At 47.5% G+C, this 26,050-nt stretch overlaps 1 protein-coding gene across 1 annotated transcript in view; it reads right to left on the reverse strand.

Moving 5' to 3' along the window:
* Positions 1-530: 530 nt before the first annotated feature.
* USP35 (ubiquitin specific peptidase 35) overlaps positions 531-26,050 on the reverse strand; it is a 34,871-nt gene continuing 9,351 nt past the window's right edge. Inside the window, exons 4-11 of the mRNA XM_060176684.1 lie at positions 24,382-24,511; positions 23,988-24,089; positions 23,253-23,411; positions 13,409-13,602; positions 9,520-9,613; positions 6,203-6,309; positions 4,462-5,863; positions 531-2,037 (exon numbers count right to left, since the gene is read on the reverse strand). Coding sequence (XP_060032667.1) covers positions 1,870-2,037; positions 4,462-5,863; positions 6,203-6,309; positions 9,520-9,613; positions 13,409-13,602; positions 23,253-23,411; positions 23,988-24,089; positions 24,382-24,511 — 2,356 coding nt within the window. The 3' untranslated portion in view covers positions 531-1,869. The remainder of the gene's footprint in view (positions 2,038-4,461; positions 5,864-6,202; positions 6,310-9,519; positions 9,614-13,408; positions 13,603-23,252; positions 23,412-23,987; positions 24,090-24,381; positions 24,512-26,050) is intronic.

Raw genomic sequence — 26,050 nt, forward strand, 5'->3', positions numbered from 1 at the left:
CCAGGTATCTATCTCCCCACCCCTCTTTTTTTAAATTCTAATTTTATTTATTTGTTATTGGATAGAGATAGAGAGAAATTGAGAAGGGAGGGGGAGATAATGAGGGAAAGAAACAGAAAGACACCTGCAGCTCAATTTCAACGCTTATGAAGCTTTCCCCGCTGTAGATGAGGACCAGGGGCTTCGACCCCGGTCCTTGAGCACTGTAATGTGTGCACTTAATGAGGTGCACCACTGCCTGGCTCCCTCCCCACCCCTCTAGATTTATCTCTGTCTCTACTGAAATAAATGAAATGCTAAAATAAGAACATACTAGTTTAAAAAGTCTTTTCTGAAAAGGGGTTAGGCAGTGGTGAATCTGCTAGAGTGCACATTATTATACCATGCACAAGGACCTTGGTTCAAGCCCCCTGTCCCCACCTACAGGAAAAATCTTCACTTGTGGTGGATCAGTGCTTTCTCCCAATTACCTCTCAATTTCTCTCTGTCTCTACCCAAACTAAATAAAGAATATTTAAAAATCAAGTGCATTTATTTAAAAAATGATTTTTATTTCACATATAGAGAGACAGACAGAGTGAAGAACACTGCTCCCAGTATACATATGAGCTATATATCTTCTGGTCCCGGTCCTCTGGACTCTGCAAAGTGCCTGAATATTTCACAACCAAGTGAGGGGATTCTGCCAATGTGCTCAGTGCAAGCATTCTTATTGTTCAGAATTCAGAGACTGAAGAGGCCCAGAGAGAAATAGGGCTGAGGGTGAGGGGGAGAGGGCACAGCAGACTGCCTGGCTTAACTTGCCCTGCCACACAGGAAGGAATCAAACTGTCAGAGTTCTGAAGCAGCAGTCTAGGAAAAGAGGACTCACTGGTATTTGGATCACTTGTTTTCTAACACCTCCTCTTCCTCCCTCTCCCTGCCCCACCCTTCCCCAGGACAGCCCTGCCTAGTGGGGCGATACTTCAGGAGCTGAGGGGTGGGATTCTTAGCACTTCTCAGGACTGCAGAGAGACAACAGAGACAAAAGAGAACGGGATGGTTTCACATGAAAACATAGTGACAATGAGGCTGAGGTGAAGCAGCTGAGAGAAGTGGGAACTGAGGCTCTGAGCCAAATCCAGGTGAACCCCCTTCTTTCCCCACCATTCCTGCTCTCACTTTGGGCCACTGTCACCTGGGTCACAGGCATCTTTGAAGGCTGTTTACTCCTATGTGGGGATGTGGGGTGGGGGTGGGGCTTTCCTTCAGTGGTGTCAGGACACAGGAGGTCCACATCTGCCCCTCTTCCCTGATGCCCCGCTGAGGGGATGAGCCCACAGCCTTCCTCCACAGAGACAGGGCTTCCTGAGAAACAAACTCCTGCAGCCAGAAAGGCCACCCCTAAGCACAGGGGGTGCAAAGGGAGGCATCTCAGGCACTGAGGCAGGGGGAGGGGAGTGCCCTGTTTTCTGAGGGAGGGGCTTAACTCTGATCTCCAGGCCATGCCCCCCACTCCCAACAGCATAGGCACCTGAACTCCCTTTGGGGGCACAAGGAGGCTGGAGGAGGAGGAGGCACAGTACCCTTCTCTGTGGTTACACTCCAGAGCAAGGGGACTATCCCCATGCATGAGAGCCAAGGGAACTGTCCCCAGGTGTGAGAGCTGTGTCTGGGCAGTGGCCTGCAAGGAGCAGGAGAGCAGGCCAGGGGGTGTCCTTCTCAGAGTTTCCAGGATACCAGGACACTTGGGTATATGATCTGGAGAGAACATTCCAGCACCTCTGAGGCCAGAGCTGCAGGAGGCCCCACCTGCCAGGCTTCTTGCCTGGGTCCCAGACCACTACCAACTCCCAGAAGGAAGGGGTGCAGGCTGGGGGTACCCTGCCCCTAGAAGACCAGTCTGTGGAAGTCACCGCCATTGCCACCACCTGGAGTGCAGCCTCCTGAAGAGCCTTCATCCTCATCCTTGTCTTCGTCAAAGCCCCTCCCCCAGTTGAGAGAGGAGGGCAGGGCAGAGATGTAGGTTGACTGGCTACGGGCCTCCTTCTCCTGCTCCTGAGGACACACAAGGGGTGGGGGGCAAAGAGGGACTTCAAACTCAAGCCAGAGCCTTCCTGGCTCTCTCCATCCCAGACTCCTGGGATACCTAGGCCAGGCAGGGGAGCACAGCTTCCACCCTGGTGGCCATCCAGCTCAGAGGAGGCACAGCTGCTGGGGCGTCCCCACACTCTAAACACAGACTTCAGAATGGGGGTATCCTGAGGATCACTCCTGGCAGAAGGAGCCCCCATTCTCTGGTAAGTACAGGTACTCACACTGTACCCCATGGAGCCCAGGCCCAGAAAGAGAGAGAGAGAGAGAGTATTTTAAGGGAGAGAGGATTAAAAGATAGCTTTGTGTTTACCCTTCTTATCAGGCATGCACCCCTCCTCCTTGTTTGAAGGAAACTGGGTTTTATCTCCAAAGCTCAGAAGGGGTGCCCTTTCCCCAGGGACTTAGGACAGTAAGGAGACACCCAGGCCTGGCAAACAGCTCACTTCAACCTGCACCTGCTTCACTAGGCAGGTGTCAACCAGGCTCCAGCCCACAGCAGTGTCAGGATTATTATTGGTCTCTGTCTCTGTCTCTCTCTCATTTTATTTATTTTTTCCTTTTTTATATTTATTTATTTGTTCCATTTTTGTTGTCCTTGTTGTTTTTAAAAGTTGTAGTTATTATTGTTGTCATTGTTGTTGGATAGGACAGAGAGAAATGGAGAGAGGAATGGAAGACAGAGAGGGGGATAGAAAGCACCTGCAGACCTGCTTCACAGCTTGTGAAGTGATGCCCCTGCAGGTGGGGAGCTGGGGGCTTGAACCAGGATCCTTACACCAGTCCTTGCACTTTGCACTACCTGCGCTTAACCTGATGCACTACCACCCAACTCCCCCTCTCTCTCTCTTCATCTGTCTCTCTCTGAAAAAAATTAGTTCAGAGCTGCAAAGCCCCATTGGAATAATTAGAAGAGCAAGCCCAGCTCTGGACTAAACAGCACACAGGCCCTCATCACCCTGTGTATGTGTGTAAGTAGGGGGGCTATGCCTACACCACATCCTCCACAAATCCACTTTTACCTCCTTCACCACACCCTGAAGAGGAGTTGCTGTTCCCCACAGAGCTTATAGCATCCTGGGGGAGGGACTCCTTCACACCAGATTCACCAACAGGACAGACAGATGTCAGGACCTTCCCAGAGACGCCCATCTGCCCTGTCCATATGGTGCTGGCTCAGAAAGGCCTCTGTTGAAAGCAGAACTTGAGAGGCCAGTCTCAGGGCTGCCTGCTCTCATGGCTTAGACTCCAGCATGGTGCCCAAGGCTCCTGGGTGCCTGCTTGGCTGTGTGTTGCCAGTGCCCCTAAGCTGCCCAGAGGCCTGGCACTCCCAGTGGCCATTTCCTTCTTTCTCTCCCCACATCTCTTTTTGACCTCCAGGGTTATCGCTGGCATTCAGTGCCAGTACTACAAATCCACTGCTCCCAGTGGATATCTTTTCTTTCCTTTTTTTCCAATTTTTTTATCAGATGGGACAGAGAGAAACTGAGAGAGAATGGGGAGATAGAGAAACAGATGGAGAGACGGATACCTGTAGACCTGCTTCACCACTTGTGAAACAGACCCCCCTGCAAGTGGGGAGCAGGCATTCAAACCTGGGTCCTTGCATGATAATATGTGCAGCCTGGGCCCCACAGCAGGCATTTCTTTCTGCAGTTTCAAAGAGTGAGCCCAGAGGTTAAACCATTCAATTCCTCCATTTCCCTGGCCTGATTTTTCATTCCTCCTTTCTTTTCTCTTTTCTCCCCCCCACCTCCATTCTCATTCTCTCTCATTCTCTCTCTCTCATTTCACCAGAGCACTGTGCTCAGCTCTGGCTTACCGTAGTGCTGGGGATTTAGCCTGCGACCTCAGAGCCTCAGGCATGAAAGTCTTTTTGCATCACCATTATGCCATCTCCCTCATCTCTTCCTTATTTCTCTAGAGGGAGAGAAAGGAGAGACACCACAGCACCACCCCATCGCCAGTGGCACGCCCCTAGTGCCATCTGTAGTGTTCCCACATGGTGCTGGACCTGGAACCCAGGACCTGATGCATGAAAAGCCTGTCTCCTACTGGGTAAGCTACCTGCAGACTCCGTTGCAGTTTTATAGACTAAGGGTCAGAGAAGGAGTGAAAGAGACCACAGCACCGAAGCTTCCTCCAGAGCAGTAGGGGCTGGGCTCTAACCTCAGCTGCACACATGGCAAAGCAGCGCACTATCCAAGTAAGATATTTCGCTCACATTTGGACACTGTTCTTCATGCTTAAGTGTGGAGTGGGAGAGTGCATCCCCACAAAATATCCTCTACCCCTGCCAAGACCCCACACTGCTCCCGGGTACTTGTCAGAGCCCCTCCTAACCGCTGGTCGTGCCGGCCTGTCCACTGGTGCATTGTCCGCACTCACCTGCAGGTAGAGCGTGTTGTCCTTGCAGATGGCCTCCATCAGCTCCCTGTGTAGGGCGGGCTTGGTCCGGGGGGGCCGGAGGGCGCCTCGCTCGGGCTGGGGCTCGGGGCGCAGGCGGTAGAGCAGCAGGTAGGCGGTGTCTGCGGGGAAGCGCGCGGTGACGCTGCTGAGCGACTCGAAGGAGGAGAGGGACACGCGCGCGTCGTTGAAGAGCAGCCAGCGGGCGGCGCCCTCGCGCGCGTAGCAGTAGTAGTGGCCGCCGTCTGGGGACGGCCCCGAGTGCACCACCGCGGCGCTCAGCTCGTACGTGAGCGCACCCCCAGCCAGCGGCAGGCGCAGCAGGCGCGGCACTGCCACGGCCTCCAGGATCTTGCGGCGCCGCCCCGCGCGCAGCTCGAAGGCAAAACGCAGCAGCGTCAGCACCAGGTAGCGCGGCCCGTGGCTCAGCTCCACCGCGCGCTCCGCCTCCTGCAGCGACGCGCACGCTGCGCAGAAGTAGCGGTTCTCCGCGGTCAGCCGCTCCGGGGACAGGAAGTAGTTGACCAGGTCCAGCACTGAGCGCGAGCCTGAGCCCTGGGAACCGGAGGTCTCCCGCGGGGTCCCTGCACCCCGGCCACCAGCTCCCTCCTTCTCCGGCCCAGCCTCTTTCTCCTCCTCCTTCTCCTCCATCTCTTTCTCTTCCTCTACCTCCTTCTCTTTCTCCACCTCCTTTTTCTCCTCTTCCTCCACCTCCTCTTTCTCCTCTTCCTCCATCTCCTTTTTCTCCTTCCCTTCCTCCACCTTCTTCTCTTCTTCCACCTTTTTTCCCACCTCCTTTTTCTCCTTCTCTTCCTCCACCTTCTCTTTCTCCTCTTCCTCCACCTTTTTCTCCTCTACCTCTACCTCCTCTTTCTTCTTCCCTTCCTTCCTCTGTTCCTCTTCCTCCTCGTCGTTGTGGCTCCTCTCTGCTTCCTCCTCCTCCTCCCGCTCCAGCTCCCTCTCCACCCCCTGTGCCCCAGGGCCCTGGGGATCCAAGCCTTTCATATCCAGCAGGCAAGGTGGGGCATCCCCTCTGATATGGTGTTTCCTCTGCCTTTGGGGACCCGGCCTGTTTGCACTCTGTACTGGGGATAGTGATGTTGGGGCATACCCCCAGGCCCCAGAGACCTCAGTGGGGCGTTCCCCAGAGCCCAGGCTTTGGCGCTCCGGGGGCGGGAAGGCCAGGGAGAGGTCAGTGAAGTCTTCCTCCCGCGAGGAGACGTTGAGGCAGCGCAGGCAGCAGATGCGGGTCACGATCTTGCCCCCAAACATGCTCTCCACGATGGTGGGTGCCGGTTGCGGGGGCTCCACGGGCGGGCCAGGAGTGCTGGACTGCCTCAGCTTCTGGTGGATGCGGATCCCGGTCTTCTCCTCCTCGTGCAGCCTAGGTCGGGCAGGCAGGCACTGCAGACACTGCCTCACCCCCCGTCATACGCAGGCAGGCAGGTGCAGGCACAAAGCAGGCCTGCAGATGCCTCCCAAGCTCCTCATGCAGACCTGTGCCCTAAAGGCGTGCCACATCCCTGATCCTGTGTCCCCAGGGCCACTGCATGGGTACATTCCTGTGTACACCGACCCCTTCCAGCCCTGCCAGCCCCCCCCCCCCAAACTCCTTCCCACCTGCACTGCACCACACAGCACCCACTTTGGCAGGGGTGAATCTGCCACCCTCTCCAGCCCTGCAATCTCCCATCACCCCCATGCCAGGCCTGGCCTCCCTCACCGATCCAGCAAGTACTTGAGGTACTCGGAGCAGTCCTGCTGGATGCCAGGGCTGAACCAGGGTGTCCAGGAGGCAGAGAGGAAGTTCTCCGGAGAGATGGCAGGCCTCTGAGGAGGGTCAGGTAGACCGCAGAGTCAGAGCTGGCTTCAGGGACTCAGGGGCTGCCTACTAATTAACCCTGGCCTTCTTCCTGGCAAGCTGCCTCCTTATTTTCCCCACCCCCACCCTCCTCCACTGCAGCAGCCCTCCCTGCCCAACAGCATGCACAGCAGGCTCTCAGAAATGAACTCTCCATAACACCCCCACACTCACTCCAGGCCCAGCTCACCTGGGGTCCCCATGATCTCCCTCCTGGTCAACCCCTCTGCTCTACACTGCCCCTGTTTCCTCTCTCCAGAGGCACATGTCCCCATTGCTCTGTGAGCCACCCCCAAGGACAGGAACAAGCCCTGGGTCCTTTTCCTGCTCCTACACAGGCCCTAATACAGGGATTCAGCCTCCATGGGGTAAAGAGTTCCAGCCCCCAGGGAACAGGCAATGTAGGAGTTCAAAAGTGACTGAAGACAAGTGCCAGGAGGTGGCTCACCCACTAGAATACATGTCTGGGGCCTAGGTTCCATCCTAGGCACCACATGGGGGCACTTTGGAAGGCATTGGGGAGCCCCATGGATGGCGGAGCAGTGCTATAGTGTTACTCCTTTCTCTCCCTCTCTCTGTCTCTCAATAAAAAATGAAGAAATTGGGTCAAGGAGCTCAATTAGTATCATGCATATGAGGCCCTGCTTTCATTTCCCAGCACTGTATATATTTTAAAAGGTGACCTGTGAGAATGTCATACATCAGAAAAGGTAACAGCAGCAAATGCTGGAGAGGGTGTGGGGTCAAAGGAACCCTCCTACACTGCTGGTGGGAATGTCAATTGGTCCAACCTCTGTGGAGAACAGTCTGGAGAACTCTCAGAAGGCTAGAAATGGACCTACCCTATGATTCTGCAATTCCTCTCCTGGGGATATATCCTAAGGAACCCAACATACCCATCCAAAAAGATCTGTGTACACATATGTTCTTGGCAGCACAATTTGTAATAGCCAAAACCTGGAAGCAACCCAGGTGTCCAACAACAGATGAGTGGCTGAGCAAGTTGTGGTATATATACATAATGGAATACTACTCAGCTGTTAAAAATGGTGACTTCACTGTTTTCAGCCGATCTTGGATGGACCCTGAAAAAATCATGTTGAGTGAAATAAGTCAGAAACAGAAGGATGAATATGGGATGATCTCACTCTCAGGCAGAAGTTGAGAAACAAGATCAGAAAAGAAAACAGAAGTAGAACCTGAAATGGAATTGGCATATCTCACCAAAGTAAAAGACTCTGGGGTGGGTGTGGGTGGGTGGGGAGAATACAGGTCAAGAAGGATTCAGAGGACCTAGTGGGGGTTGTATTGTTATATGGGAATATGGGGAATGTTATGCATGTACAAACTATTGTACTTACTGTTGAATGTAAAACATTAATTCCCCAATAAAAAAAATAGTACTAAAAAAAAAAAGTGATAGGGAAGTGCACGCACTACAGTGTGCAAGGACTAGGTTCAAGCCCCTGGTCCCCACCCGCAGGGTGGAAGCTTCATGAGTGGTGAAACAGGGCTGCAGGTGTCTCTCTGTCTCTTTATCTACTCCTCCCCTCTCAACTTCTCTGTCTCTATTCAATAATAAATAAATAAATAAAAATTTTAAATGATAGGGCCCATGGACAGTGTGCTGATTTGCTATGTGCTAGAAACAGGTTTGAGCCCAGTTCCCACTGCACTGAAGGAAACTTTGATGCTGGTGTGTGCGTGTGTGTGTAAAATATTAATTTATGTTAAAATTAGAAAAGAGTATAGTTAAAGAAAAAAGCAATAGTGAGGCCAGGCAGTGGTGCACCTGGTTAAGCACACATATTACAATGCACAAGGACCCAGGTTCAAGCCTCTGGCCCCCCCCTGCAGAGGGAAAGTTTTGTGAGTGGTGAAGCAGGGCTGCAGGTGTCTCTCTGTATCTTTCCCTCTCTACCACCCTCTTCCCTCTCAATTTCTGGCTGTCTCTATCCAGTTAATAAATAAAGATAATTTAATTAAAAAATAATAGTAATAGTCAATCCCTATCAGTGATCTTGGGAGAACTACTGCAGTTTCAAAAGGAAGAAATATGGACACAGAGCTCTGGTGGTGGGAAAGGTGAGAAATTATACCCCTATTGTCTTATAATTTTGTAAGTCAATATTAAATCACTAATAAAAAATAAAATTTATCAATGCAATGATTGCCACCTCAACATGCTTCAGCTCAGACTGTGTCCAGAGACTACAGGTGTAGAATGACAACCTTTCAGCTTCATTACTCGGGTGAGACCTTTCCTTTCATAGTATTCTCTAATTCCATCCCAGGTGGCTCACTTTCTAACAAAGTCCCAAAACCTAGATATAGACCAGGTTCTGTGAGAGAGAGCATATGTTCACCCGTATCCACAAACTAGTGCAAAATATATACCTGAAAGCAGAAGTACACTAGAGTTTGCAGTGAGTACCCCCCCCCAACACTTCCTCTCCACTATTCCAAGCTTTGGGTCCATGATTGCTCAACAATTTGTTTGGCTTTGTATGTTAACTCTCTTTTCAGCCACTAGGTTCCAGATGCCATCAGGATGCCGGCCAGGCTTCCCTGGACTGAAGACCCCACCAATGTATCCTGGAGCTCCGCTTCCCCAGAGACACACCCTACTAGGGAAAGAGAGAGGCAGACTGGGAGTATGGGCCAACCAGTCAAAGTCCATGTTCAGCAGGGAAGCAATTACAGAAGCCAGACCTTCCTCCTTCTGCAACCCATAATGACCCTGGGTCCATGCTCCCAGAGGGATAGAGAATGGGAAAGCTATCAGGGGAGGGGATGGGATATAGAGATTGGGTGGTAGGAATTGTGTGGAGTTGTACCCCTCCTACCCTATGGTTTTGTTAATTTTTCCTTTCTTAAATAAAAAATAAATTTAAAAAAAAGAAAGAGAAAAAAATAAAATAAATAAAAATAAAATTTAAAGAAAAAAAGGACCATAGACAAAGCCACGCCTAAGCAATGAGTCAGAGAAGCACAGGAGAGTGAAGGAGACACTCCCACTTACTTATGCCCACTAGGGGTGCTGCTGTCTGCTGGGCTTCTCAAGAAACCCAGGCCACCGTGGACCCAACCTCCACTAGTGCCCTTAGGGAGGCAGTTCTGGGGAAAGGAGGGGCAGTAGACAGGAGACCCCTCTCCCCAGGCCCCAGGCTTGCACTCACCTGGCTATGCTCCAGGAAGGCAAAGAGCCACTGTAGCTTGGTCATCAGGGGCTGACAGTTGTTCTCAGTCAAGCGGAGCACACAATGACGAAATCTGGGGACAGAGGAGGAACTGCAGGTAAGTCCAGGGCCCCTGGGGGCCTCCACAACCCTGACACAGGCAGCCTGTGGATGCACAGGAGGAGAATGGACACTGGAGGCATAAGGAGCTGGCAGTCCTGAATTCCTTCCAGCAGCTGATTCTAGGCTGGGGGACTGGAATGTCCAGCCATCCCAGGGAGCTAAGACTGAAAGGCTCAGTCCCCTCAAGGGTCCCTTCCAATCACCCACTTATCCTTCTCCTACTTTAGCAGGTGGCTTTGCCCTCCTAATCCCCTCTCAGAGCCCCTGGGGGAAGTGGGGAGGTGATGTGTCTAGCTGCCACTTCCCTGTGGGTTACTCTGAGTTATCCCTTCCTTGGAATCTGGGAATCAGGGGACAGTGTAAAGCTCTGGGCCAAAGGGACCCTTGTACTCCTCAGCCAGAACAAGCTGATTCCCAGGCCTCAACTTAGCTCCTACTATTTTCTATCTGGGCAGAGAGCTCAGGGCTCTGAGCAGTTTCTATCTAGGCCCAAGCCAACACTGAGCCACCCTGTAGAGCAACCACTGAGCCAGTCTAAATAGGTTATCTCAGAAGTCCAAGGAGGGAGCATTTGGATGCTTACAGAGCAGACCATTTTTCCCAGTGAGTCGTTTTATATGTGCAAATGTAAGAGAAAACCAGAAATTTTTTTTAAAAAAATCACAAGCTGTAGCACCCTGAGAAGCCCTAAAGACCAGCTCCAACCTCTTCCTGGATCCCAAAGTTCATATGCCAGAGTCAAAGGTTACTCTCATTATGACTTCTAAAAAAATGTGTAGATGGGAGTCGGGCTGTAGCGTAGCAGGTTAAGCGCAGGTGGTGCAAAGCACAAGGACCGGCATAAGGATCCCGGTTTGAACCCCGGCTCCCCACCTGCAGGGGAGTCGCTTCACAGGCGGTGAAGCAGGTCTGCAGGTGTCTATCTTTCTCTCCTCCTCTCTGTCTTCCCCTCCTCTCTCCATTTCTCTCTGTCCTATCCAACAACGACTACAACAATAAAACAACAAGGGCAACAAAAGGGAATAAATAAATACAATAAATATATTTTAAAATGTGTAGATGTAGTGCTGCTATAAGAATAAGCAGCTCAGGAGTTGGGCGGTAGCGCAGCAGGTTAAGCACATGTGGCTCAAAGTGCAAGGACTGGGTGTAAGGATCCCAGTTCAGGGCCCCGGCTCACCACCTGCAGGGGAGTCGCTTCACAAGTGTTGAAGCAGGGCTGCAGGTGTCTATCTTTCTCTCTCCCCTCTGTCTTCCCTTCCTCTCTCCATTTCTCTCTGTCCTATCCAACAACGACGACATCAATTACAACAATAAAAAAGGGCCACAAAAGGGAATAAATAAATATTAAAAATAAAAATAAGCAGCTCAATGGAAGACAAAAGAGAAAAGAGAGCCAAAAGTAGACCCCATCAGGGCCAAGAGTGTATCCCAGTGGACAGAGCACAAGACTGGCATGTGGAGGACCTCAGCTTCCATGCTCTGCACCACATATAACAGAATAGACAGGATAGATAGGTGCTCAGATATCTATCTCAGCTGCTTTCATAAAAATGGGTGAGCATTAAAAAAAGAAAAAGGTGTCCATAAATATATCAACTGATTTCTTTCTTTGTGCAACAAAGGCAATACAATGAAGCCAAGATAGGCTTGTCACCAAATCATGCTGAACAGAAGGAAATAATGCAAATAATGAAACCAGCTGTCTAGATCTTACACCACTTGTAAATAAATAAATAAATAACTCAGTATGAGTCACAGATCTAAATGCAAAACACAAAGCTATTAAAGATCCTTTAAGATAATATAAAGTGATGATGACAGAGGGAAGATGGCCTCAGGTGTGATGGTAACTTTATAAATGCAATACCATGACACAACAATATCATGACAAATGAAATAACAGGTATCAGACTCCATTGTGGTCAAAAAATTCTGCTGCTCTGAGAAAGGTAGTGGTGAAATAATTAGGAGTAAAACTGTGTAGAATTATACCTCTGTTATCTTACAGTCTTGTTAATCATTATTAAATAATGAAACAAAACAAAACAACAACAACAAAAGAAATTAGCAATAGAAAATAATTAGAAGCAGTCTACAAGGTCCTAAGTTCCATTCCTGGCAACACAAATATCAGAGTGATGCTCTGGCTTGTTCACATGTGTGTGAGTTCTCTTTCGCACTGATTAATAAATCTTTTTTTTTTAAAGAGTTAGGATACAGGCCATAATCTAGAAGAAGGAAAAAAAAAAAACTTAATCAAATAGTTTCTACTTAGACCTAGATATCCTCCTAACCTACTTCCTATTTCACTCCCCTCAATCACTCTAAGTAATTCTGTCAGATAAAGTAAGGACTAAAAAAGCTGGATATGGGCAAGAGACCAGCACAATTTAATGATGGCCCTTTCGGTCACTACCAGGCCACCCCATCATGTGGGGCCCTAGTAAGGGAATCCGTGGGTTCCCACATAGATATGATGGATCTACACCTCTAACAGATCCCTCTCTCCACCATCACTGGTCATCTCCATCAGGAACAATATCACAAACCCTTTTGTGGGCCTTTACAAGACCTTGCCCTAAATGTAGACCAACAGTGGTAGAAATTGCCCCACTTTCTGAAGAGAGGCTGGGTCAACACACTCTGCCACTCGAGGAAGAGTGGTCCTGAAATGAGTGCAGCCTAGAATGTGACCATGGAATGTAAGCTCAGACTAACAAGGATGTAGAGGTTACAAAGGCTCCTGTGCTAAATATGAATAGTCATGGGCCCTAGGTCAGGTGGATGGGGTCTACAGTTAATGGTATTTATATACTTTTCCCGTATTTTGGAGCTTCTCTCTGTCCTGATACATCTTTCTTGTCCTGTCCTCAACTCTGACACTATCTTCTCAGACAGTACTTTTAGCCCACATGCATGTTAGCTGTCAGACTCAGGCAAAAATTAATAAAGTCATGGGCCCCTTAGAATATACCTAAAATAGACTTCTTAGCTCCTTCCAACATGAAGACCCCAAATCTCATCTACTCTTACTTTTTGATTCCTTATTATTAAATAATTTGTTCTGCTTTATATCTTAATGCTTTTCAGCACCAAGTTGCAGATGCTACCATGAGGCCTTCCCTAGGCAGAGGACCTCACCAACATGTCCAGGAACCACACCTCCCCAGAGCCCTATCCCACTATGGAGAAAGAGAAATAGACTAGAAGTATGGCTTGACCTGTCAATGCTCATGTTGAGTGGGGAAGCAATTACAGAAGCCAGACCTTCCGCCTTCTACTCCCCATAAAGACCTTTGTTTCATACAGCCAGAGGGATAAAAATAGGGGAACTTCCTATGGAGGGGATAGGATATGGAACTCTGGTGGTAGGAATTGTATGGAATTGTACTCCTCTTATACCACAATCTTGTCAGTCATTATTAAATCACTAATTTAAAAAAAATCTTTTAAAAAATCAATACAATACGAGAAGAGAAGGGAAAACTTGTCCACTAATGTGAGGGTGTGAATTAAGCAAAGCCATTGTAGAGAACAGTCCAGAGACTCTTCACAACAAATGTGTGACCCCACAATCTCCAATGCCAAGACCAAGGGCCTCAGCAGTGGCATGCAGCCATCTGGGGTCTCTCCCAAGCCCTCACATATCCACATGGCCCCAGGGAATATGCCAGCTACTCAAAGCAGAACCCATCCTCCAACCCCCACCCCACCCCTGCAAGGCCCCCACAGAAGCTGATGGGGGCTCAGGAGCAGCACCTACTCAGAAGCCATGAACAAGGCCTGGAGGATGCTGTTCGCATAGCATGTGTTGCCCAGGTTGATCAAGCCAGTCTTGCCCGTGTCGGACTTGGCCATAAGCCGGGGGTAGAAACCAGCCAGATCGCTCTTTTGTGAGGTCCAGGCATCCTGTCCCAGCATGTCCTTGATGTGGTCCTCATCTGGGACATGGAGGTCCTGAAGAAGTAGCCAACAGATCATATGGTGAACACTGGGGCCTATGTTAGAAAAATGCAGTCTCTTCTGCGGAGACTTCTTGGACTATACCACCCTCAAAGCTTCTTGAGCACAGTGCCTTCACAAAGGTCTCAGCACTGTGTGTGAATGGACCCTGCCTTAAATTAAACAAAGGTTAAAAAAAAAAACATTTTACAGATGGAAAAACTGAGATGAAGAGAAAGGAATTTTCTGGGGGACATAGAGGCAGTCAGCAAAGAATCTATGTTTTGCATAATGGCTATGCAAAGAATCTCTTCTGCTTGAATTTCCAAGGTCCCAGATCCAACCCCCAGAATCACCATAAGCCAGAGTTGTGCAGTGCTCTAGTAAAATAAATAAACACAAATAAAATATATCAGGGCCAGGAAGTGGCACACTCAGTTGAACACACACATTACTATGTGCAAAAACCCAGGTTGAAGTCCCTGGTCCCCAACTGTGAGGGGGAAATCTATTGATTTATTTATCTTTTATTTTGGATAGAGGCAAAGAGAAGCTGAGAGGGAAGAGAGAGCAGAGAGAGAGAAGGAAATGGAGAGGGAAAGGGGAAAGAGAGGGAGAGGGAGAGAGAGACCTATAGCCCTGCTTCACCACTCATGAAGTTTTCCCTCTGGAATTGGAGATTGGGGGTTTGAACTCATATCCTTGCACTACCATCTGGTCACTGTTAGTAACTTCTTTTTCTTATTATGTTGGATAGTATGCCAGCTCCCCCCCCCCCCCAGGCTTCTGCTTAACCAAGCACCGGTATGCATATATAGGGATTGGTTTGATCCCATTCAAAGCGGTCTATTTAAATCACTTTTACATTTACATAAAGCACCACACTCCCTCCAGGGCATTGGTGGTTTACTGATAGAATTCTCACCTGCTCCGCCCCCTCTCCTTGTCATACCCTAATTTTCACCAGTCACTTTTCTCTCCACCCTCTCTGCATCGCATCCTGTTCCCACCCTACTGGGCTAGTATATTTATAAGGACAAGATTGTTTGTAGTAGTAGTTTAGCTTAGCTTGGTATAGATTGCGCTGCATCCTGCATGAATAAAGAGATACTGCCTACAGCTCAACCATGAGTCCCTGGTCGTCTGTTACCCGCCTGTGAAGCCAGCCCGTCGAAAACAACATTATTATCCCTTATCCAGACTCTAACACACACACACACACACACACACACACACACACACACACACACACACGTACATGAGATAAAACAACAGAATTCAATGCATGTACATGTTGCATAGATATAAGATATAAAAATATCCGCACTAAAAAAAAGTCACTTCCCCCAAAGGAAGTAACTTTATACTCTAAGGAAAATAAATCACAAACTTCTAAATCCCTCTCAAGTCCCTACTGTTACTGGAAAGTTACATACATGGCTTCCTTAGCAAGGACCATAGCTTCCTCCCCTGACCCCAATGCCAGAACCTGATATAACCTGAAAAAGACTTTCCAGAATTTATTTATAAAGGCATATCTGATCATAGCAGGATACACTCATAGAACACACAGGAAAGGAATTTCAAGAAAGGAAGAGTCCTTTCTCATAAGTCAAATGCTTGCAATGGCAAAGTGAACACTCACTCCTGAGAGTCCTGATTGGAGAAAAACTACAGGCTTGGGTTAAGTCCCCTGCTCCCATGCCAAGTGCTGTGGGGAAAGCATTCAAAAAGACCAGGTCTGCTGAATTATGTGGAGTGGCTAAGCAAATGGGACAGGGCCCTCTGTTTCTCCTATCTTTCTTATCATCCCTTCACCCCACAAAACAAGACTTGCCCCTGCCCCCACCCCCTTTTCCTGATTCCTGAAAGGGGCCTCCTCCGGCCAGCCCCTAGAACCTATATGTGCCCTAAAGAAGACCTCCCAGGGCTGGGGGGAGGGTGGAAATCTACAGATGCACCTCCTCCCAAGGATGAGGCAGAGCCCCCAGTGTGCAGAGCCTAGGGTGCCCAACCTCCATGAGAGTGGTTTGCACACTGCACATAAAACCATTCAGGGGAGGTGGTGCAGTGGATATGGAGCAGCAGCAGCTGTGTTTCTCTCCTCTCCTCTCCCAGGTCAACTAGGAATACCAAAGGAGATCATCTGAGATCACAACAAGGCAGGACTTGAACGACTTCAGAAACCCACCAAATCACCGGTGAGTGCAAATACGCGTGGCTCATGGACAGAGAGGAGCCAAGGGAGAGATTAAGTAGCTGGTAACAGTCCAGCAGTTTACTGGTTGAGGCACCTCCTCCAGTCTGTTTTACCAACAAAAAGACTGCTGAAGGGAGGAGAGGACTCCCCTAAGACTCACCAAATGCAACTGTGAGTCTCCATTGCTACTGCCCTCAGAGGCTAGAGAAGCAGGGGGAAGGCCCTGTGCTGACGCCAGGGGACAGAGAACTGATCAGAAAACTCAGGAGATCTATACCTTGGTGGCCTAGCAGTGGAGCTGTTTGGTGGGAGCTTTTCCATTTTGTTTTCCTGATGAGAACATAGTGAATAGTTGCCTCAGATCCTACATACTATAAACAGGACTTGTTTATGAACTCACAGGGCCCAGCAGTCCTGCCCAGCTTGGCAGAGAAGCTGAATTGAGCCTGGAGTTTTGGATCCTTGGGGAGTGAGAGTCTCTTTGCATAACCACTGTATTATCTCTCCCCCACCCTGCTTTCTCTCTTGGTCAGGAGTGAGGGATTAAGCTAAGAAGTATACTTATAGTTTAAAAACCCTCAGGCTCCCATAGCCTATAGGGAAGAAAAGGAACAAAAGAGGCTTTTAAAGTCAGTGTGCTTTAAAACTCCAACTCAGGGATTAAAACAATATTGAAACAACTGTCAATTTCCACAACTGTGAACCCTTTAATTACCTTACTTAGACATAAGTCAATCCAGGCAAGAGTGATCAGTAATTTGAAAAGTACTGAGAGAGGGACCTCATAACATACTATATAGAATGGTTAAACCAACAAGAAGAAATACTGGAGAAACAAACCAGGAGAAGAGTCCAGCTAAAAGCCCCCCAAAAATTGAAGCACAAAATAATAAGGTCAATGTCCAAGCACTAGTTAAAGAAATAATCACAGGAGTGAGTAAAGAGTTTGAAAGAATTGTCATCAGTAATGCAAAAACAACAAATGAGACTCTGGAAGAAAACACTAATTATCTCAAGGTTATTAGAGAGTTGAAAGCTGAAATAGCTGAGCTAATAACACAACTAGCTGAACAAGCTAAAACAGTATCAGAACAGGGTAACAAAAGAGATGAACTCCAGAAAGCAGTAGAGGGCAGAGAGAACAGAATAAATGAGGCTAAAGACAGAATTTGCAAGATTGAGGATGAATTAGAAACAACTAAAAAAAGAAGTAAGAGATCTCAAAAAGAGATTAAGAGATGCTGAAAACAACAACAGAGACCTATGGGATGACTTCAAAAGAAACAATATACGCATTATTGGCTTACCAGAGGAAGAAAGAGAGGGAGGGGAAGAAAGCATTCTTCAGTACATAATAGCTGAGAACTTCTCTAGTCTAGACAACATCAAAGACATAAAGGTTCAAGAAGCCCAGAGGGTTCTAAACAGAATTAACCCAGACTTAAAGACACCAAGACAAATCATATTTAGAATGGAAAGGAATAAGGATAAAGAAAGGATCCTGAAGAAGGCTGCAAGAGAAAAACAAAGAGTCACCTACAGAGGAAAACCTGTAAGATTAGCAGCAGACTTCTCCACACAAACACTACAGGCCAGAAGAGAATAGCAAGATATCTATCTAGTGCTCAATGAGAAAGGCTTTCAACCAAGAATACTGTATCCTGATAGACTATCATTCAGACTAGATGGAGGCATAAAAACCTTCTCAGACAAACAACAGTTAAAAGAATCAACTATCACCAAGCCTGCCCTGAAAGAAGTTCTGAAAGTTCTCCTATATACAGTCAGACCACCATAAATATGCCATATATCAAAACACTCTAAAAATCTATAAGGATGGCATTAAAATATCTTCAATCTTTGATATCAATAAATATCAATGGCCTGAATTCACCTATTAAAAGGCACAGAGTAGGAGGATGGATCAGAAAACACAACCCAACAATATGCTGTCTACAGGAAACCCACCTACCTCAACAAGGATACACTAGTTGAGAAACAAGAGAATTCACTGTCCCAAAAGTGAGACAGAGAGATGAAATCAATGGCCTGAATATTCAGTTTGTTTCTTACAATATTTACATTAAATATAAAAAAATGCAAAATTGTCATGTGATAATATGCAGATGCAATTGTTTTAGAGCAAGTTCCCTGACTATAAGAAGTTTTCCTTCATCAACCCATTTCTTACTAGAGGAATTTGAATAGAAAAAATACAGATACATGAGAAATAATGCTCTATACTCAATTAATTTTCTTTTATAAATAGTTACTTATTTTTTGTCAGATTCTAAACAAAGACCCCTAACTCCTGTTACCCAACAAAGGAACTAAAGAGACCCAAGAAGAGGTATTACACATTATATTTCCTTTGAAGGAAACCAAAATATTTCTTCACTTAACTTTCCCTGTACATTACCCCCCACACTGATGCCATTTTATCAAAACAAGCTTCCCCAAAATGAAAAAGAATGTAAAACTTATATTCACAAACAATTGACCTTTTTCTTTTTAATCAGTGGTTGTTCCTGCTGAGACTAAGCCTTATATAATACTGTTGAGTATATAAAAAATGACACATCCAAAACCTAACTCTGGTTGGGCGCAACAAATGATACTCAATGCCTAAACAACTGAGAGAAAAATCTAAGATAATCAGATAAAGGACTACAAAAGTTGGATAAGTACAAGACACTGGCCCACTTAATAATGGCCTGTTTGGTCAATATCACAACACCTGATCATCTGGGCCCCTAGTTATGGAATCCTTGAATTCCCATACACATATGATGGTCCTTGACCTCTAAAGGGTCCCTCTTTCCACTACTACTGGTCGATTCCATAAGGAACAGCCTCTTGTGGGCCCTCTCAGGACCTTGGCTCTACCATAAAGCAATGACTGTAGGGATATTCCCAGTCTTGGAAGGGAGGCTGAGGGTATCCTGCCCTGACACTCAAAAAAGACTGGTCCTGAAATGAGTGCAGCCTGCAATGTTCCTCAGATGTGACTATGAGCTATAAATTCAGACTAATAGGGACTTTCAGGTTACACAGGCTCTGGTGCTAAATATAAATATGTATTTACATATGGGTCCTGGCTAAATATAAATATGTATTTACATATGGGTCCTGGAGTGTTGGATGGAGTTAGTTAATTTTAGCCACAGGATTTTTTGTATAAGAATGTAAGCTACTCCCTACCCTAATCCAACTTTCTAGCCCTTTTCTCTACTCTTACAATATTCCCTCAAACAATATTTTCATCCAATCTCAAGCTAGCTACTACCAAACTCAAGCAAAACGACTATAGTTGTATGCCCCCAGGAACATACCTAAAATGGTTCTTCTAGCATTATTCTACCCTAAAATCCCTAATCTCATCTGCTCTGATCCTACTTTTTGGTTAATGTTCATTAACCACCTGTCTCAACTTAGATCATGCCACCTTTCAGACACCAAGTTACAAATGCTACCATGACTCCACCCTGACTTCTTTGGGCAGATGACCTCACCAATGTGTCCTGGACCCTTGCATCTCCAGAGCTCTGGTCCACTAGGGAAAGATAGAAACAGACTGGGGGTATGGATTGACCTGTCAACACACATGCTCAGCAGAGAAGCAGCTACAGAAGCCAGAACTCCTACCTTCTGCTTCCCATAAACAACCTTGATCCATACTCCCAGCAGGGGAGAAGTTATAGGATGAAGATAAGAGGACTTTGCACTCCAGTTCCATCAGCACCCAAAGAGAGAGAAGGAAAAGGAGAGGGACATATGAAGGTAGCTATGTTGTCATGAGTGGCTTAAAGGGAAAGAGAGGATTGGATCAGAAAAAAAAGGGAGGGGCAACTATGTATAAATGTGGGCAGATAGTTGTAGAGATGATAGTTGCTGATGGAATTGGAGTGCAGAGTCCTCTTATCTTCATCCTATAACTTCTCTGCGGGGAGTATGGGTTAAGGTTGTTTATGGGGAGCAGAAGGTAGGAGTTCTGGCTTCTGTAGCTGCATCTCTGTTGAGCATGGGCATTGACAGGTCAATCCATACCCCCAGCCTGTTTCTATCTTTGCAAAGAGAGAGAAGAAAAAAGAGAGAGAAATATGGAGGTAGCTACGATGTTATGAGTGGCTTAGAGGGGAAGAGAGGACAGAAAAAAAGAGGCAACTATATATAAATGTGGACAGATAGTTGTATAGAAGATGCTTGGCCCATGTCTACAACTTTAGAGGAACTGTAGTGGACTGCAGTGGGGAGAGTGAAGATTCAGAACTCTGGTGGTGGGAATGATGTGGATTCAAACCCCTTTCGACATGTAATTCTGTAATATTAAAAAAAAAAAAGGAATACATGGGTGTCACCCACCTTCTGCACCCCATAATGATCCTGGGTCCATACTACTCCCAAAGGGATGAAGAATACGAAGGCTTTCAAGGGAGGGGATGGGATATGGAATTCTGGTGGTGGTAATTTTATGGAACTGTACCCCTCTTATCCTACAATTTTGTCAATCATTATTAAATCAATAATTAAAAAAATTTAAAAAACATTCAATGCTCTCCAATAAGTGGAAGCCCTGGCCCTTCGACCCACCCACCTGTGGTTTGGAGACTCTGGAGTAAGCAAGACAGTCCCAGTACTGAGTATTGAAAAGACTCTTGGTCCTGCTGATGTGGAGAGAACAAGCAGACATGAGTAAATGCCAGTGTTGTGTCAGCTCTCACTCATGACCAGCCATGCAGTGGCTCATATTTTGCCACATTTGGATTATATGCTCATATTGAGTAAAAATTTATCATTAGGGATTGAACAGTTTCATGTCTCTTCAAGCCCCAACAGAGAGAGGTTACCACAGTTCTGGGAGAAGCTCTAGTTCCATGGTATCTCTATCTCTTTATCTGAAATAACCAGGGTTTAAAAGGCAACTCAGGAAACCACAATGGTGGGAGACACCAGGTTACTTAATGTTAGAGTCTAAGCTGAGGGATTTCACCACACCAATGCTAAACCCACAAGATATGGTACTGATTACAACCTTCCACACACAATCCAGAGCCCAGACAAAGCCAAAAAAGATCATTATTTTACTATTAGACAAAAGTCTTTTTTTTTCTTAATTTATGTGTTATCAGGAATATGGAGGTGGAGAGAGAAACCTTCTACACTGCTCATAGAAATGCAAATTGCTCCAACCTCTTGTGGAAAACAGTCTGGGGACTCAACAAAATGCTAGAAATGGACCTACCCTATGACCTTGCAATTCTTCTCCTAGGAATATATCCAAAGGAAACAAAACACACACATCCAGAGAGATCTATATACAACAATGTACATAGTAGCACAATTTGTAACAGCCCAAATTTGGTTGCTGTTACAATGACAGATGAATAACTTAGATATATGCTATATATGATGAAATACTACTAAGCTGTTAAAAATGATGAGGCTGGAGGCCGGGTGATAGTGCAGCGGGTTAAGAGCATGTAGTACAAAGTGCAAGGACCGGTGTAAGGATCCCGGTTCCAGCCTCTGCAGGGGAATCGCTTCGCTAGCACTGAAACAGGTCTGCAGGTGTCTATCTTTCTCTCTCCCCTCTGTCTTCCCCTCCCTTCTCAATTTCTTTCTGTGCTATCCGACAACAACAGCTAAAACAACAATACCAAAAACAACAAGGGCAAAAAAAAAAAAAAGGAAAATGGCAACCAGGAGCAGTGGATTTGTAATGCAGGCACCAGGCCCCAGCAATAACCCTGGAGGCAAACAAACAAACAAACTGATGAGGTTATCTCCTTGAACTCATTTACCCAAGCAAAGAACTTGTAACAGACATGAAACTGTTCGATCCCCAATGATAAATTTTACCCAGGATGAGCATATAATCCAAATGTGACAAAACTTGGGATAAACTACTCTGGGGAAGGAGGGCAGGGAAGGAGATAGTAGGGGTGGACTTTGGAGTCCTGGTACACAATGGTAGAAAAGGACTTGCATTGCGTACAAGAGTGTATTGCAGACACCTATCATGCACCTATGTATTAACACCCATGTGTTAACCTCCAAATAAACTCATTTTTTAAAAGACTTATTTATGAAAGTGTGCCAGAGCACAGTTCTGGCATATGTGATGCCAGGAATGGAACTAAGGGCTTCAAACTTGCAAGTCCAGTGCTTTATCTACTGCACAAACTCCCATGTTGCAGCAAAATCTTTTTTTGGCCATTCATCATGTGGACTTAGTTCTAACTCTCAACAGGGAGCAGGCCTTAGGCCTCACCACTTGCCCCCACTACCCCTAGAGTCTCAGTGACTGATGCTGGCCCTCTCACTCTTGCTCCCCCTTACCCAAGGCAAAGGAGCTTACTCACTATTTGTAATTCCATTCTGGCCCCTGGAGAGCCCTCTCCCTTTTTCACAAACTCAGCTATGTGCTCTGTGGAGCACATGTGTTTCATCATCATTTCTTGATATTTTGTAGTGGGATACATTTCTTTTCTTTTATGATTTTTATAGGACAGAGAGAAATTGAGAGGGCAGGGAGAGAGAAAGAGAGATACGTGTAGCACTGCTTCACTAACTTTGAGGCTTCCTCTCTGCAGATGGGGGCTAGGGACTTGAATCCAGGTCCTTGTGCATGGTAACATGTGCTCCTTACTAGATGAACCACTGCTTGGTTCCTGGTGAGACCTTTTTCACATGTCTCTCCACCATGTTTCAGAAATGGAGGTCAGATAAAGGAGGGAAAGAACCAACCCTCTCTGGTCAGGCAGCGGGGGACATTTCTCTAGTCCCAAACCTCTCTAAGTCTCCTCTCCAGTTGACACTGAAGTGACAACACTATCTGTTTCAGGTTTTGTGTGAGCATCAGATGATAAAACATTTAGGAAATGGCCAGCATGACCCCAGCACCCTGGCAGGCCCACTCAGAGGCTTTTCTTCCTTTTAGCCTTCTCCTTAAGCAGGGCCTCACCTTCCGCTGGATCCTTACTGCTCTCTAGGACTTTTATGGAGAAAAGCAGTGTCCCATAAGCTCTTAATCAGTGTGACTTGAATACAAGGCTGTCACTCCAGCAGGCTTCCAGTTTCTTGCTACAGGACTCGAGGTCCCCCTGCTGCCCGTGTCCCTAGTTCCTTACCTGGGCCCAGCCCAGAGCAGGGCATCCATGCAGACAAGGGAACAGCAGTAAATAAACCCTGATCCCTGGGTGCTCACTGCTAGAGGGTGGGGGCTGAGGGCTAGGGGACACATATACAGACATAGATGACCTATGGCAGAAGGGTGCACTGAGGCTGTGAGACCAGGGGTGAGGGTGGGGAAGGTATCAACAGTTCTCAGGGAAAGCTTCCTGAGGGAGGTGACAGTAGGAGCCCCCCAGGCAGAGCAAGAGCAGGGCACAGGCAAAGGTGGCATCATGTCCCTGAAGCACAGGACGAGACAGCTAGGGGCCACACCAAGGAGGTCTCCACTCACCTTGATAGCTTCCATGATGGGCTCATACAGGTCAGGGAAACCAGGGAAACGGAACACCATGCAGTGCACCAGCTCCGCCAGCTGCTCCAGGCAGCTGTTCCCTGCATTGGAGTCCTCCTTCAGCAGAGCGGCCACCATGGGGGGGATGTGAGGCAGGAGCTGTGGAGCAGAGCAGGGAGTGGTACAGGATGGCAGTGTGGCCAAGGACAGACCCAGTGCTCTGGGTCAGGAGCTGCCAGACCTCACAGTGGTTCTGCACTCAGCAGATGTGTAACCAGGCTGGCCTCTGCCTCCCTACCTATGCAATGGGCTCAATGGCTCCCCCTCCATGGGAGTCTGGCCCCAGCTGACCCCAGGGCTGCTCTCCTACCCACAGGGCTGTACTCCAGACACCAACTCTCACTCTCTCATCTTTGAAAAGACGTTCTCTGAGGCAACAGATTCAACAGTGAAACTGAGATTTGAGAGGCTCTATAATTTGCCAAGGATTTCACCAAAGGCTAAAACTGGTTTCCAGACTAAGTATGACTGAATCCAGAATCTAGTTCCTTGCTGGTTCTGTGTTTTTCCTACTACCATAAGTGGGAGGCCTGGTATTTCAGCCCTGATTTGGGAGGAACGTTGGGGGATAGGGACACATCACAATGGAGGTTTAATCTGAAGATCCAGAGGTTAGCAGAGAGGGAGCATGAGGGTTGAGGCCAGCAGCCTCAGGCAGCGGTGGGGACCCCTTACCAAGTGGAAGGCCTCGTGGGAGTGCTGAAAGGTCAGGAGCATGTACTTGAGGACAGACAGGGCAGCACCCCGGACAATGGGGTACAGAAGCTTGGAGAAGACCTGGGAGAGAGTCAGGACACAGAACAGCTCAGGAGCCTGGGTGTACAGATGGATGATGAAGTAGTCAGGGAGACAGCTGACTAATTGATGGAGGGGACACACAAACCCAGAGTGGCAGACCTACCTACCTGAATGATGAATGGGCCGTGAATGAGGTGTGTGTATGTGGAGCAGGGGGACCCTAAGACCTAGAGAGGGACAGTGAGTCATCCCAGTTTCCCAGGTGACCATTAGCCCAGGTAGGGGTGGGTGCCCCCAGAAAAGACAGGCCAGAAAGGGCAGGGCCGCTCACCTTCTCAATTTTGTTAAGTGACACCTCGATCAAGATGCTAAACTTTCTCACAGCAGCCAGGCCTTTGAGCAGCGCGATGATCCACTTGTCAATGTTCTTCCCCAGTGGCCAGGACACCCAATCCATCATCCTGGTGAGGGGGATCATGGTGACTCAGCGATGAGGAGGCTTATTCCCCCACTGGTGGCCCCAGGATCCATGCTGGCTCATGGTGCAGGCCAACCCTGGGTTCCATGCTGTAGACAGACACCTCTTGGAATGCGAGTAAGTATGGCATCTGGCAGAGATAGTATGCCAGCCCAGGAAGAGAGCCAGGACCCCACCTTGCAGTGGGGGAGCAGCAATACCCCCAGACCAGGAGCTCTGGGCCCAGCAAACTCTAGCCTGCAATCTGGAGCAAATCACTTGCTTCCTCTGAGACTCAGTTTCTTCCTCTATAAGATGGGGGCAGGTACAATAGGAGGGATGTTGTACAGTTTGAAAGTAGTAACAAGGAACTGAGAGATTTCTCACTCAGCAGAGCACATGCTTTCCAAGGGTGAGGCCCTGAGATTGAGCGCTGACACTACTTGGAAGGACCATGGATGGGAGAGTGGTGCTTTGGCTTTCTTTTTCTTATCTTTCTCTCTCCACCAAAAGGAAAAGAAGGGTAGGGGAGACAGCATAGGATTATGCCAAAAGGGCTTTAATGTATGAGGCTCCAAGGTCCCAGGTTCAATCCCAGCACCACCATAAGCCAGAGGTGAGCAGTGCTCTGGGAAGGGGGGGGGGGGGAAAAGCACAACTTGGGCCAGGGGTGGAGGTTGCTCAGCAGCAGTATCATGCATGCACAAGGCTCTGGATTTCTCCCAGGGGTACATAAAATGAAATTAACAGAATGAAATAACAGCAGCTAAAATACAGAATTCAGTCTGTACCAGGTCTGGTCTGATTGCTTCCCAAGGGTTAACCATTTATTCTTAAAACATAATTCCTGTGCACACAATACTGCCACCACATAGCAGGTGCTCAGAAAACTGTCACTATTAATTGGGACACTGGGGCAGGTGAAAAAGCTCACTTGGATAGAGAGTTGCTCTGCCATGTGTGCCATTGAGGTTCAAGCCTGGACCCTACTGCCCTAGAGGAAGCTTCCACGTAATGGTGTCTCTCTCCCTCTCCCTCTCCCTCGCTCTCTCTCTCTCTCTCTCTCTCTCCCTCCTTCCCTCCACCTCTCCCTCCCTCCCTTCTCTGTCTCTAAAAATATAATAGCAAATAAATTAATAAGAATAAGAAATGAGAGCATTGCTCAGCTCTGGCTTATGGTCATGGTGTCAGGGATTGAGCCTGAGATCTCAGAGCCTTAGACATGAAAGGCTTTTGCCTAACCAGCCACAATTAACTTTATACTCAGTAGACCATACTGCAAAGAAATAGAAGAATGAGGAGACAAAAAGGATAGTGATTCTAACAAGTCCAGGCTCTTTGCAAACACTGCCATGCACTAACTGAACCCTTGAATAGGTTCTATGAGATGATGCTGTTCACAGAATGGGGGAGCTGAGGGTCACCCCAATTCTGCTCATCACACTTGCCTCACCCAGAAAGCACTTGGCAGCTCTGACTTCCTTATATTACTGCACCGAAGTTTGAGAAATTATGACAGCACACTGCCCTCTGCCACTGCAGG

Source organism: Erinaceus europaeus, chromosome 17 (assembly GCF_950295315.1).
Source record: "Erinaceus europaeus chromosome 17, mEriEur2.1, whole genome shotgun sequence".
NCBI classification, from domain to species: Eukaryota; Metazoa; Chordata; class Mammalia; order Eulipotyphla; family Erinaceidae; genus Erinaceus; species Erinaceus europaeus.